Here is a 13,326-nt window from a genome sequence, read left to right on the forward strand (position 1 = left end):
ATCTATTCCCCTAGTAATTCTAATAAACGTGTTTTTCCTTTTGAATTAATTCATTCTGATGTTTGGGGACCCTCCAAAGAGTCTACTGTGTCAGGGATGCGGTATTATGTGTCATTTATTGATGATTGCACCCGTCTTTCCCGTCTTTCGTGGATTGTTCTCCTCAAAACTAAAGATGAGGTTTTTCCGGCTTTTCAAGTCTTCTATACCACTGTGCAAACACAATATAATGCTATAATTAGAGTTCTTCGTTCTGATAATGGGGGGAAATATGTGAATCATGTCTTTCAGGAGTTCTTTAACACACACGGAATTGTTCATCAAACAAAGTGTCCTTACACACCTGAGCAGAATGGAGTTTCTGAAAGGAAAAATCGTCATTTACTTGATATGGCTCGGTGTATTCTTTTTAGTGCCCATATGTCTAAGTACTTTGGGGTGATGATGTCATAACTTCCACCCACCTCATTAATCGTCTTCCCTCTCGTGTCATTCAGGGAAAAATTCCATATGAGCTGCTTGCATCTCATGTCTCCTTACCCTCTTTTCATAATCTTCATGCCCGCGTTTTCGGTTGTGTTGCTTTTGTCCATCTTCCAAAACATCAGCGGTCTAAATTGGATGCCCGAGCAGTTAAATGTGTGTTTCTTGGGTATGGAAGACATCATAAAGGGTACCAATGCTATCATCCACCTACCAGGAAGTACTATGTCACTATGGATGTTACTTTCTTTAAGGACATGAGCTATTTTGCCTCTTCTGATACTGCTCTTCAGGGGAAGAATTCATATTTTGAAGAGCTGTATCATAGAGAGGGGGAGACAAGTAAGCCAGTAGATATGGTGACATGTTCAATTGAGATTACCAATGTGTTAGCTACACAGGCGCCACCGGATGATTTCGGTGGTGTAGTCACTCCAGCTATTCAGGTACCAGAAGATGAAAACACAACTGCCCCTCATGTCTCCCGTACTACTGTTTCTACACCTGACTAATGCTCTCCTGGTACGGAAGATCACTCATATGAGGTTAGTCATCCTATTGGGGTCAATACTAGTGAGGCTAATAGTAGACAATATGTCTTGCCAAATAGGTCTACTCGGGGTCAACCAACAAAAAATTATGAACCTACCCTTCAGACTAAAGCTAAGTATCATGTGGCAAATTTTATGTCCACCAAAAGATTGTCTAAGTCATATGAATCATTTGTGAATCAAATATCTACTGTATCAGTACCTAACAAAGTGCAAGATGCATTGGGAGATTCAAAATGGAGGAAAGCAATGGAGGAAGAGATAGAAGCATTACAAAAGAACAATACTTGGGAGCTTGTACCTCCACCATATGGCAAGAAGACTGTGGGATGTCGTTGGGTGTTTACAGTGAAACATAATCCAAATGGGTCAGTGAGCAGGTATAAAGCACGTTTAGTAGCAAAAGGGTTCACCCAGACATATGACATAGACTATGATGAGACATTTGCACTTGTTGCAAAGATAAACACTATTCGGGTATTGCTCTCTTTTGCTGCTAGCTTAAACTGGTCACTCAGACAGTTTGATGTTAAAAATGCATTCCTTCATGGAGAACTTACAGAGGAAGTGTACATCGATCTTCCGCCTGGATATGTGGCCGCTTCTCCAAGTAACTTTGTATGCAGATTGAGAAAGTCTTTGTATGGTCTTAAACAGTCACCTCGTGCTTGGTTTGGAAGATTCTCACAATTCATGAGGAAAATTGGCTACATACAGAGTAATTCAGACCACACATTATTTCTCAGACATCAACAAGGGAATGTAACAGCCTTAATTATATATGTTGATGATATGGTAGTTATTGGAAATGATACTATTGAGTTCGATAGATTACAGAAACAGCTAGCCACAAAGTTTGAGATAAAGGACCTAGTTACACTCAAGTACTTCTTGGGCATTGAGGTAGCCCGGGGAAGCGATGGTATCTATCTGTGTTAGAGGAAGTACATCCTTGATCTACTAACAGAGACATGTATGTTGGATTGCACTCCCATTGATACTCCCATTTAGCAGAACCATCGGTTAGCAGAGTATCCAGATCAAGTGTTTACTGACAAATTTCGTTATCAAAAGATAGTTGGACGCCTGATTTATTTATCACATACCAGACCGGATGTTGCGTATGCAGTAAGTGTAGTGAGTCAGTTCATGCATAATCCCAGTGTAGACCACATGGATGTTGTTGTAAGGATTTTGAGGTACTTGAAGTCAACTCCAGGAAGAGGAATAATGTTATCTAATCACAATAATATCCTTGAGGTTTATGGCTTCACAGATGCAGATTGTGCTGGAAATATTACAGATCGGAGATCCACATCAGGATACTTTACATTTGTTATGGGTAATCTTGTTACATGGAAGAGTAAAAAATAAAAAGTGGTAGCTCGATCTAGTGCTGAGGCAGAATACAAAGGTATGGCTCAGGGAGTGTGCGAATTGTTATGACTTAGAAATTTGCTACAAGATTTGGGCATTAAGCATAAGAGTGCTATGCAGCTGTACTGTGACAACAAGGCGGCTATTGATATTTTACATAATTATGTGCAACATGATCGTACAAAACATGTGAAGGTTGATCGTCACTTTATAAATGAGAAGCTAGACACGATGATCATTAGTTTTCCTTTTGTTCCTACAGAAGAGCAACTTGCCGATATGCTCATAAAATGAGTGTGTAAAAAGGCTTTATATGACTCACTTGACAAGTTTAGCATGTTTGATGTGTATGCGCCAACTTGAGAGGAAGTGTTAGCGTGATTGAAAGAAGAAATCACGGGCGTGATTTCCTCCAGGATTTGTGGAAGGAGGGGGTAATCTAATTATATATAGATCATCAATTATATGTAATATACATCAATAAATACAATTCATCTTATCTCAATGCATCCAAAATTCTTATTGATCGCCACCTTAAAGCCAAAGTGAATATTGTACTGAAGAAATGCGATAAAAAGCTGGATTTTGCTTGGGATGTAAAGACTTTTGGCTATATTGTTTTTGAATCTCTTATCTGGCATTCCAGGAAACTTTTTTTTCCTACTGTTATGTTAGGTGTGTTGGTTTGCTTCGCGCTTTGGACAAGACTGCAGGTCAATGGCCTATGGATTTGGCTGAGAAATTGATGTATGTGTGCCAACGTTGTGTAGACTGTAATCCTAGAGATGAATTTAGGAAAAAGTACATTTGGTAATAATTGTGAAAGAGATGGGTGAACTTAGAGAAAAGGCTGATGAAATTGTCAGAGGACAGGCAGGAACAGATGATAACTCTGATATTCCAAGACAATTCTACTGCCCCATTTGTAAGGTGACCTTTTATTTATCTGAACATTTTACCAGGTATTTTGGAGAAAAGTGGTTCTTGGAACGCAAGCTACGTGCTAATCCAGTAGTCTTTTTTTTGATGCAGGAAGTAATGAAGGATCCGCATGTGGCAGCCGATGGATTTTCATACGACCGAGAAGGCATAGAGAAATGGTTGCAATCTGGGCACGAAACATCACCACTGACCAATCTGAAGCTCGAGGATAAAATAATCACCCCTAATAGCACCCTTAAGCTTCTTATCAAAGACTGGGGGAGATGATGCGGGAGCTAATGAGCCAAGAACCAAGAGGAACACACGAGCTCGAGGATACCTCAAGGACTTTGTTTGGTCCAAGAGTTGAGTCCTTATTTTATTATGCTTTGATTATTTTGTAGGGTAATATTGACGTTGTTATCGACTTCTTCCTTTTAAGGACTAGAATTGGTACTCTATATAAAGGTTTGTATTGACTCTGTTTAGGGTCTTTGATTGAGTGATATAATACAAGTTTTGGCAGCCGCCATTCTCCTCCTGTTATCTTGAGCGTGTAAGTTCAGAACTTCTGTGTTGCTGTGGATCTCTTCTCAGATCTACATCATCGTGAAAGATCACTTCCTCATCCAAATCCAAAATTTATTTCAACTTGAAGTAATTGGAAATAAAATGGCTATTACTTGGTCAATCTGAAACTTTCTGGAGCTTTATCAGATATTTTTATTGCTTGGACTTCCTTTTGTTTATTGTACTTGATTATCTTGTGCATCAAAGTATGAATTAAGTTCAGTGGTATATGATACTTTAGCCGGCTTTACACACGCAACTAATTGAACAGCAACAACCTTAAGGTCAAGGTCAATTTTTCCACTGCATTCATATTCCATCAATCTGCAGTAACCTAATTTTGGTGTGACGCCTGGTCCGAGTAGAAATGTTTTTTCCCTATGTAATAGGAGAGCAAGTATATTAGTCTGTGTTGTTCGAACAAAACCTAGTCAAATTGGGATTTCCAAACACTTCAGGAGCACACTTTTTATCAATTTCAATCCTATATGTAATATGTATCAGGAAAAGTCACAGACCATATCCATGGAATATACATATACAGTATAAGCTTGCTACAGTACTAATAAGTTTATCTCGACAGAATCTCATATTCCTAAGTCTAGCACATCCTATGAGAAACGTGGAATTTTCCACGCAAATAAACTTATCTGTCCTACTGGGAGTACTGGCTGCTTTAATTGCCTTCAAAAACGCTTTGTACAATTTTCCAACATGTTTGGTCGACGAAAAGCATTGAAAATCTTCAAATCTATACGACAGATTTTTCAATTGCACCGGGGACAACACCGACGAGCAGAGAAACAATGCAGCCCTAACAGCCGAAGAGATTAAATTAGCTACTCATGATTTTTCTGACCCAGTAGAGCTTGAAGCTCAAGGCATGTGGAATACACACTACTATTATAGCTCATATTAAAGGTGAAACTGTTGCAATCAGATTCCTTGCACATGGTTGAGCCCCTCAGCAAAATTAAACACCCTAACATTGTTGCCATGAAGGGCATATGCTCCGAGCTGAAGTGTTTTGTTTATGAATATATGGAGAATAGATGCTTCAATGACTTTGAAAGAAACATTCCATGGCAAGATCGCATCCGAATTGCAGCAGATGTTTGCTCGGCCTTGTGCTACCTTTAAAAGCTTCACCCTGGACTTGTAGTTCAGGGGTCATCGCAGTACATCCAACATCTTCATGGATAGCAGAATGTTGGCCAAGGTTGATCTTGAGCAGCCTCAAGTGTACCAGACAAGCGAATTGGTGAAGGATGTGGAGGCATTATGGAGCCTAATTCTGCATCTTTTAGGTGGACGTAAGGGGGATAGAGTTAAGTCAGTTATGAATCTCAAACCTATATCCAACTTGTGTCTCTAGACGACACAGCTGGTCCGCGGCCGATGGAATTGGTTGAAGAACTTATGAAGTTGTCTGAAAGGTGTACTTCCTTTCAAGGATCGGATGATAATGTTAGGGAATTGTTTATGATAATAGTAATGGAATAGCTTAAGCAAATAAAAGAGAAGGCTGACCGAATTGCCAGTCGTGCAAGAGAAAACTCCCAACAATGTAATTGAACCATTGTCTAGAGCTATTATTATTGTTATTGAAGTTGGTTCTAGTTTCCAAAGCAAATAATGTGTATTTCCTAGTTCGATTATGGCTGAATAGAAGAAATTGAATTTTTCTCTGTTTTTAGGTCAGGGATGGGGAGTTAGATTTGAGTAGGCAAAGAGGGGATGAAATGTATACATTGATTAAATAGAGCTAAAAGGTAGCCTTGTTTGAGTTATAGTACAATTTTGAATCCCAATATTGCAAAGTATTCATAATGCAAAGGCAGAAGCTGATAGGTTCTGCCCTATTGGCTAGACTAGGACAATAACACTAGGAAGCAAAGAACTCAACATGAAACAACCAAAAACATAGAGATGTAGGCTGTAAGACTAAGGTAGGAACGATATATTTGAGTTATGGGCCAAGTATCCCAAGAAACTCTATTTTCTATTAGATAATATCAAAAGCAAGCTCATTACAAAGACACTGAAACCCCCTAACATACTAGTTAAGAAACGTAACAGTAATCCTAATGAAAACAGAAATAAATGATAATAAAGACCTAAAACTGCAAGAACTAACATAAAGACCCAAAAACAGCAATGAAAGACAATAAACTCCTAATTTAAGCTAGCAGTTTCAGTTCTTTTTGGATGCTCCTGCATCAATTCACTAACCTTGAACTTGCAGTGTTGCACAACATCTCCACTTTGGTATAGGAAGCTATTGCTAATGTATATATATCATGTGTCCTCACTCGGGGCTTCACTAAATCGAATCTTCAGTACCGTCAGTCTACTAAGTCTGTCGTGCCTTTTCATATCTTTGGGAGCTCATGATCACACGCCCAGACAACTAGAGCGCCAAAGACATCTGGAAACTTTTAACGGCAATGAATAATCCTCGAGCGAAGATGGATCAGTGTTGATGTCTTCTGGTTTTGACCATATATACACACCTCGCTCCTGCCGGCTGCCTGGGACAGTGTTTTCCAGTACCAGTGCTACCACAAGTGTCACCACCATGTTCAAAGACATGAGTGCATTTATAGCAAAGTCAAGCTGCCATGCATATAAACTTCAAATAAGCTCAAATCTAACTTCAGATGAATAAACAAACTTCAAAGTTAGCCTTACAAATAAATATTCTTGGACAGTAAAACATACATGATTCTACATAATAAAGCATAGATCCATACTGTGGTCTCTAGTTACTTGGCAGTTAAGATTTGAGAGTTCCTCCTTGGTTCAAGACCTTGGCTGGCCACTCTAAGTATTCTATAGGCAGGGAGATGAACTATCTTAAAATAATAGTTGAGCACTATGTAGCACTGACACCGACACCGACACCGACACGGTGCTACAGCGCGACACGGCAAATCTTAAAAATCTAGATCCCGACACGGCGTCGACACGGGCAATTTTATATAATTTAATATATATTAATGTGTATATATATATATATTAATGTTCTTCTGCTACTGTTTAGAGATGGCCAGATCACCATACTCCCTTGTCACGACCGGCCCAAGCCCATTGTACACATCTTTCCACAGCTTCCTCTGTTCTGTAATGTTCACAAATCGCATGGCATCCAACTCCATCCTCGAGTAAGCGATTTTGTTGTTGTTGGCTCAAGCGCTGCCAGCTTGAATCACATGGAGGGTGTTCTTCTCAGGTTTCAACCCATTTGCCAGCTTCTCTTTCCTTCTTTGGTTTCTTGCCTTCTTCCCATTCACTTCTTGCTTTGCTGCACTCCTCTGTGGACCATATTGAGCATGATCTAGAAAACCCATTGGCACAGTTTCAATCAAAACAGTCTCATTAATCACTCAAACTTTCAATACAGTAACCTTTTCCCCTACCATAGCTTCAACTTGCTCCAACAATTGCTTCTTCTTCACATCTAGCAGATTCTCAGCAGCTAAACCTTACTTGGGTTCTTGAATTCCAGAGGTCTCCCACTTCAGTTCCCACCACAGAATCACATATAAGGCTTTATTTTGCGTCGTCCTCTGTTTTGAAGCAAAACAGAAAGAAAGTTGCGAGGTGGGAACTGAGTGTTAAGACTTAGGGCTTAGGTTAAAAAAAAATTCAAAATGCTGATGTGGCGTGTCGGAAACAGTAGGTGGCGTGTCGGGCCGTGTCAAAAAAGTCAATATTTTCCGACACTTCAGAGGCTGAAGTGTCGGTGCTACATAGGTTGAGCAACTAGCCTCTGGATAGTTCTGTTTTGATCCAGAGAATGTACTATCTGCAGATGGGCTTTACCCACTTTTGACCTAATCTGGAATCTGGCTTCTGTACATTATCTAACATGCAAAATATGTTCCATTCTGATAATGTTAGGGAATTGCTCATGATAATAGTAATGTGACCCTAGAATTTCTGGGCTGGCTACTAGTTATGTTTCCTTTAGCATTTATGTCTTAAATGCAACCTAAATTAGATTCAGAATGCAGTTTCAATGTTACAGATTTACAAGAATAGCATACTGTTTGACTCATCAATCAGTCATCACTATTTTGGGAGAGATTATGTTCTATGTTTCCCATTGCTTTTCAATTTTCAATTATTTAGGGGGCTGGAGCATCAGATGCTTGTGTATAGAGGGAAACAAAAAACGATGATCAAACAGATTTCTTACTTGTTTACTACCAGTGCGGGCTGGTCCATTAGATGCTGCTGCATAAGGAATAAAGTAGCTAGGGAGTATGAAGCTGGATTCAGGTTGATATTGTTGAAAATATGCAGGAATCGATAAACCAAGAAACAATGAAACGCCAACTATCAGCATGTTTCTAAAACTTGATGCTCGACTATACTGCAATGTTGATAGACCCAATGCCACAACAAGGGCCCATGTGAAGCAGAGTACGGAAGCAGCCAAGGCCAGTGGTATAGAGGCAAGAATGGCACCCACTTTTCCTATCAAACAGAAAAATGGCAGGAATGCAGCTTATTCAGAATGATACCGATGCACCAATTGACACCAATGCAAAGAATCACATCAAACACAATGGATGACATGAACTAATATGCATTACAAGCTGTGCATAGAATAACTTGAACCTGATGACATAATTACATGCATTTCATGTGCTGTAGTACTTTACCTATGGAAGAGAAGAAGATTAAGAAAACTGCTCCAACTTCCACAACTCTTCGGCTTGCCACTTTTGTTATGTTGATTGTATGAACATTTTCCGTTAAGGTTGTTGACCCAGTACCTGAACCCCAAAGTCCTGCCAGTACACTGCAGAATCCTTCCAATGCAATTCCTCTGCTGACGATTCCTCGGGTCGGAGGCTTCAGATTAATTTGCATAGATGCAGAGTGATAAGTTCCAACCTGGACAAGTATTTTAACTGTATGCATCAGTGTCAGGCTGGTTATTCCATCTTTATGTTCTTCTAGCTTACAGTACGGATACAGATTTGCTATAGCAATATTAAGATGTGACCTACAAAGCTTTCACTATGGTGGAAAATATTACTAAAAGTTGTCAAACTAATTCCCTATTGAGAAACAGGGAAACTTAGAAATCTATATGATTGCATTACCAGTTATATAACAAAGGCATGTGACATCATATTTACTATTTTCAACTGCATCTGATTTATATTTACCCACCGAATCAACTGATGCAACAAGAGACACAAAGATCATGATTATGGAAGTCCTGAAATGGAAGATAGGGATACCCCATTGCAGAGGGTACGGAATCCTGACCCATGCGGCAGTTCTCAGTGCATTTGAAACATCGGTCCTACAATGTTTCATAGTATATGCATGTCTTCTACAAGCATCTATCAAGATATTTGAACTAGGTATATCTGAGGTGCAGCCTTTGTAAGTATATGCTCCACCGGCTGTCAAAAAGAATGCATATGTCCATATAATCAGTGTGCTCAAGGGAACCTAAAATGAGAAAACACAACCAAATTTATCAAGTCGCAATATCCACATATACCAACAGAAATGAGTCCTGTCAAGTGTCAACCAGTGAAAACAAATGAGATGATAATGTATCTTTACGCTTTTTTTTTCTCAATTTTTTTGAACTTTCATTTATAAAACCAACAACATTTCCCCAAGTTTTAATTAGTATTTGGGGAGGGGTCCCTCATTGAAATTTTCGCTTGTTTAGGGTTTCAGTCTCTAATTAGTCTAAAAAATCTCTCACTGAGAACAAGCAGTTAGTAACAAGAGAAAGTGTGACCTTGCTTCTAATGCACTAATCTTTTTTCCACACTTCCAACAGTTAGATAGTAGCTGGGGCCATTCTCTTGAAATAGGTTCTGTCTACATCTTCCCATGAGGCACATATAAATGTACAGTAGTTTTGCCAATGGAAAAAGTTGGAATCTTCATTGGCAAAAAGACAAGTTTCAAACCTTCATAAAGAAATGAGCGAGAGTGTAGAAAGATAAGATATGTACCGCATAAATCCGGAAAAGACGATGCCCAAAGATGGATACCCCTTGAAGGTACTAAAAACAAAGCAACAAAAGTAATGAATTCTCTTTTTTTTTTTCACACACTTCATAAAAGCATAAGCCGAATTAAGACGCAAAAATGTGAAAGTTTTTATAAGCAATCGACCAATAGCGCAAGCTGCATAGGCTAATGTAACACCAGCTAATCACTTACCAAGGTGCATATAAGAACCAAAAGTATCTGTGGAATACTGATTTCCACACAACTACCGGCTTGAGGAAAGCCATAACTGAAAAATGCCAAACCTACTGCGGCAACAGTTGGTGCAACAACAATAGGGTTTATCAATCTGCAATTGATAATCATCAAGATTAGGAGGGGACATGATGTACACTGTAAAGGCACAAAGTGGACACCATTTTAGCAAATAAGAATGAAACATCTGAAATATTTATTTTAGATACAGAATTTAGGTATAACTGTTAGCCTGCTGATGGAACTATAAAATCACACAAGTAAACAGGCCACAAATCTCCAAAGTTGGCAATACTAAAGAAAAGGAAAATAAATTATATGGAAATAGCTTTAAACCAATTGGAACTATATCTCTGTGTAATAAGCACTGCAATATTGAAACTATCAGAACTTTACAAATAATCTCTGTATTACCTCAACAATAAGGACATTAAACCACTAAATCCCAGGATGCTTTGAAATATTGAACCAACAATTATAGCTCCTTGCAGTTCTCTCATTATATGCCTAAATTTCTGCAGTTAAATGGTAATCATAAAACATTATTAACCATGAGGTTCTTGAGACCTTTAAGATGCAAGAAAAGGTCACTCCATATAGGTAAAAGGTATAGAATCTCCCATTTCTAAAATATGTGTCTAATAATTAACTGCAAGATGCCAGGAAATTTCTGGTTGTTAGAATAGTACAGTTGATAATTTCGTAAACACTACTCTTTTCTACAGAGGACTTACATGTTCAGTGAGATTACGATATTCTTGAGCATTCATGATAACTAATGCTGGTGCCAAATATACGAACGAACTTCCTTGAACTAATGGAAGTCGGGTTCCAAAGTAAGAGTGCAATATTGTTGTAATACCAGAGACGAGTAGCATTGTCGAGATCACCGTGGCGGTATCCTTCTGTTATCATTACACAATGTAAATAGTGAGCTCCCATTTATTTGCAAGAAAAAACAGAAGAAATGAAAGCCGGAAAATACATGCTTACATCTGTTCCACCCATGGTTGGTACAATGATCAGAGGGATGAATATAAGTGAGCCAGCCAATGATAAGTAGTGCTGCAGACCGTAATATATTAGTGGTACTGCGATTGAAACATCACCAAATGAGAGGAGGAAAAAGAGACAAGCCCTTGAGACTTGCAACAAGATTCAAGCATGTCAATTCATTCTTTCTAAGAATGACATCAGTAATAGGAAGGGGAATGCCCCTTGGAAACTGACTAAACCGAGTAGAGCAAACCAATCAATTTACCCAAAGTAAAAACCATTGCTTTTCTATAAGGAGCACAGACCACACCATCATTTTTAGCTATAAATTTATGAGTCCAAACTACATCAAAATCTGAAGAACATTTTTGAACTAGGGATTTGAGCTCCAGCTCTAGAAGTTCAAGGTGGATTGTATGTAAATTCCTTCGAGAAAATGACTAATATCCTCCATTATTATATGCTTGAATTCTATCAGCATGATTTGCCCACTAATGAAGGTTTTTTTTCCCCTGATATCTGATGCAATGTATGAGAAAGCAGTGGCATCATTCCACCCACCACACACAGATATTATCTACTAAACTGCTAAAAAAGGACATGAACTTAATCCCAGATTTTTTTTTTAATCTCAAGCATTACTATCTTCAGCTTTCCATCTATTTCAATCCACTTCATTTCATCTCCTGCCTTATATGATGACTGGAACTTACTCACACAACATCACAAAACAAACAACTACATTCACAGGCAACATTACATAAACCAAAACAATGCAAGTACACTAACCGAAACCCGGATTCTCTCTCAATCCAATCCTCATTGTCCCCGGTCTACCCCACCCTCCATGAGCATCTTCTTCACCATCCGGATACAACTCCATTCCCTCCCTCTCATCTCCCTCATCCATCTTCTTCGCCTCGCCGCCCAAACCAACTCCAACAGCTCCATTCCAATTATCCTCAACACTCCTCTCCTCATTTCTACCCAAAACAGGCTCATCCTCACTCCCCCTCCCCCTCCTACTTCTCTCCACCCTCATTCCCTCCTCACTCCTCACCCCACCACCATTCCCAGCTGGCTCAATCTCAACTCCTCTGTTGGGCTTGGTCCGGCCCAACACCGGATCTATTTCTATCTTGGGAGACAAACCACCACCTCTCTCCAAATCACCACCACCACCACCACTCTCATTCCTCCCACTGCTACTCCCCACAGTCTCACCTGAGAAAGTGGACACAAACCCGGTTCTCTTGGCCCAAGACTTAAGCTCTCTCGGGTTATGATCCCTCCCCGGAACAAAAGCTCCGACCTTTGGGTCAGCAGTGCCCACTTCGGCTCGACTTCTCACGCTCTGAGCCTTGTTGATGGAATCTGAGGTGGACCCAGTCGCCATTGGGGGCTGAGAAGAACTGGGTCAGGTTCAAGTTTTGAAATTGGAGAAGTGTTAAAATTGAAGAATTACAATGCTGAGCTTAGTGAACCCAAAAGGGGGTTTGGAGAGAGTGAAAGGAAAAGCAAGAGAGAAATGAATGAGTTGGGTTCTGTTGGTATTGGAGGAAGTGTTGAAATATGGGTGCTTTGATGATGATAGTGATGATTTCAATGGTGACTAGAGGGAGTGAGATTTTGAAGTGTCAGAAGAGTGAGACGTACATATCTGCTTCTTGTTGTTTTGATGTAGTTGCCGACTTGCCGCTCGATTGTTGCTTTCAGAAGGGAAAATTACTGAAAGCGCCCTGGTTTTTTTGGCCGTTGAAGAAACATGGCATCATGCATTATTTTGTGACAGGGCTCTATCAGATGGTGTCGTACCATTAGTTGCCACCTTTTATGTTGATCTGCCATGATTTTTGCTTGTAAGAACTATTGGTACTTAAACATGTAGTTGAATTTCGTTAAGTTATGTGTTTCTATATTCTTATGAGATTGTGGAAATGAGATGTTCCATATAAATTTCTATATTTATTCTGTTAGTTTAACAAGTGCTAGGGTAAAAATAGAAAATGAGATTAATCTAGGTTTTATCAGATTGTGGTCGACTGGTTGTCGGTAGTTCTTTAGTTTAGATAAGAGACACAAATTAAGGAGTATGGAGAGAAAATTGGCGCCAAAATTGGAATTGTTGGGTGTCTTTCTCAAGGTAAAGGGCGGGAAAAACATTGCTCCTCTCAGATGT

The 13,326-nt window shown here is 39.3% G+C and overlaps 2 protein-coding genes across 2 annotated transcripts; one reads left to right on the plus strand and one right to left on the minus strand.

The window, feature by feature from the left end:
• The first annotated feature begins 2,914 nt into the window (after window positions 1-2,914).
• On the plus strand, window positions 2,915-3,725 carry LOC126798575 (putative U-box domain-containing protein 50). The gene is made up of 2 exons (XM_050525587.1): window positions 2,915-3,341; window positions 3,444-3,725. The coding sequence occupies exons 1-2, from the start codon at window positions 3,240-3,242 to the stop codon at window positions 3,618-3,620; spliced, it is 279 nt and encodes a 92-aa protein (XP_050381544.1). The 5' UTR covers window positions 2,915-3,239; the 3' UTR covers window positions 3,621-3,725.
• A 2,138-nt stretch (window positions 3,726-5,863) lies between these two features.
• Window positions 5,864-12,643, minus strand: LOC126798545 (nucleobase-ascorbate transporter 11). The gene is made up of 10 exons (XM_050525552.1): window positions 11,937-12,643; window positions 11,145-11,242; window positions 10,886-11,056; window positions 10,566-10,666; window positions 10,110-10,245; window positions 9,899-9,949; window positions 9,090-9,377; window positions 8,573-8,807; window positions 8,104-8,384; window positions 5,864-6,518 (listed from the first exon to the last, which is right to left on the minus strand). Exons 1-10 carry the CDS (start codon window positions 12,541-12,543, stop codon window positions 6,297-6,299), a joined length of 2,190 nt encoding a protein of 729 aa, XP_050381509.1. The 5' UTR covers window positions 12,544-12,643; the 3' UTR covers window positions 5,864-6,296.
• Between the last annotated feature and the right edge of the window lie 683 nt (window positions 12,644-13,326).

The sequence above is a fragment of the Argentina anserina genome, chromosome 1, assembly GCF_933775445.1.
Source record: "Argentina anserina chromosome 1, drPotAnse1.1, whole genome shotgun sequence".
NCBI lineage: Eukaryota > Viridiplantae > Streptophyta > Magnoliopsida > Rosales > Rosaceae > Argentina > Argentina anserina.

Excerpts from the sequence above, each read along its gene's own strand:
- LOC126798575 (XM_050525587.1), top strand. The coding sequence starts at position 3,240 with ATGGGTGAACTTAGAGAAAAGGCTGATGAAATTGTCAGAGGACAGGCA. Across the intron at positions 3,342-3,443 it reads TCTACTGCCCCATTTGTAAG|GAAGTAATGAAGGATCCGCA; the intron begins GTGACCTTTTAT and ends TTTTTGATGCAG.
- LOC126798545 (XM_050525552.1), bottom strand. The coding sequence starts at position 12,543 with ATGGCGACTGGGTCCACCTCAGATTCCATCAACAAGGCTCAGAGCGTG. Across the intron at positions 9,950-10,109 it reads TGGTTCTTATATGCACCTTG|TACCTTCAAGGGGTATCCAT; the intron begins GTAAGTGATTAG and ends CTTTGTTTTTAG. Across the intron at positions 8,808-9,089 it reads TTGTTGCATCAGTTGATTCG|GTTGGAACTTATCACTCTGC; the intron begins GTGGGTAAATAT and ends ATACTTGTCCAG.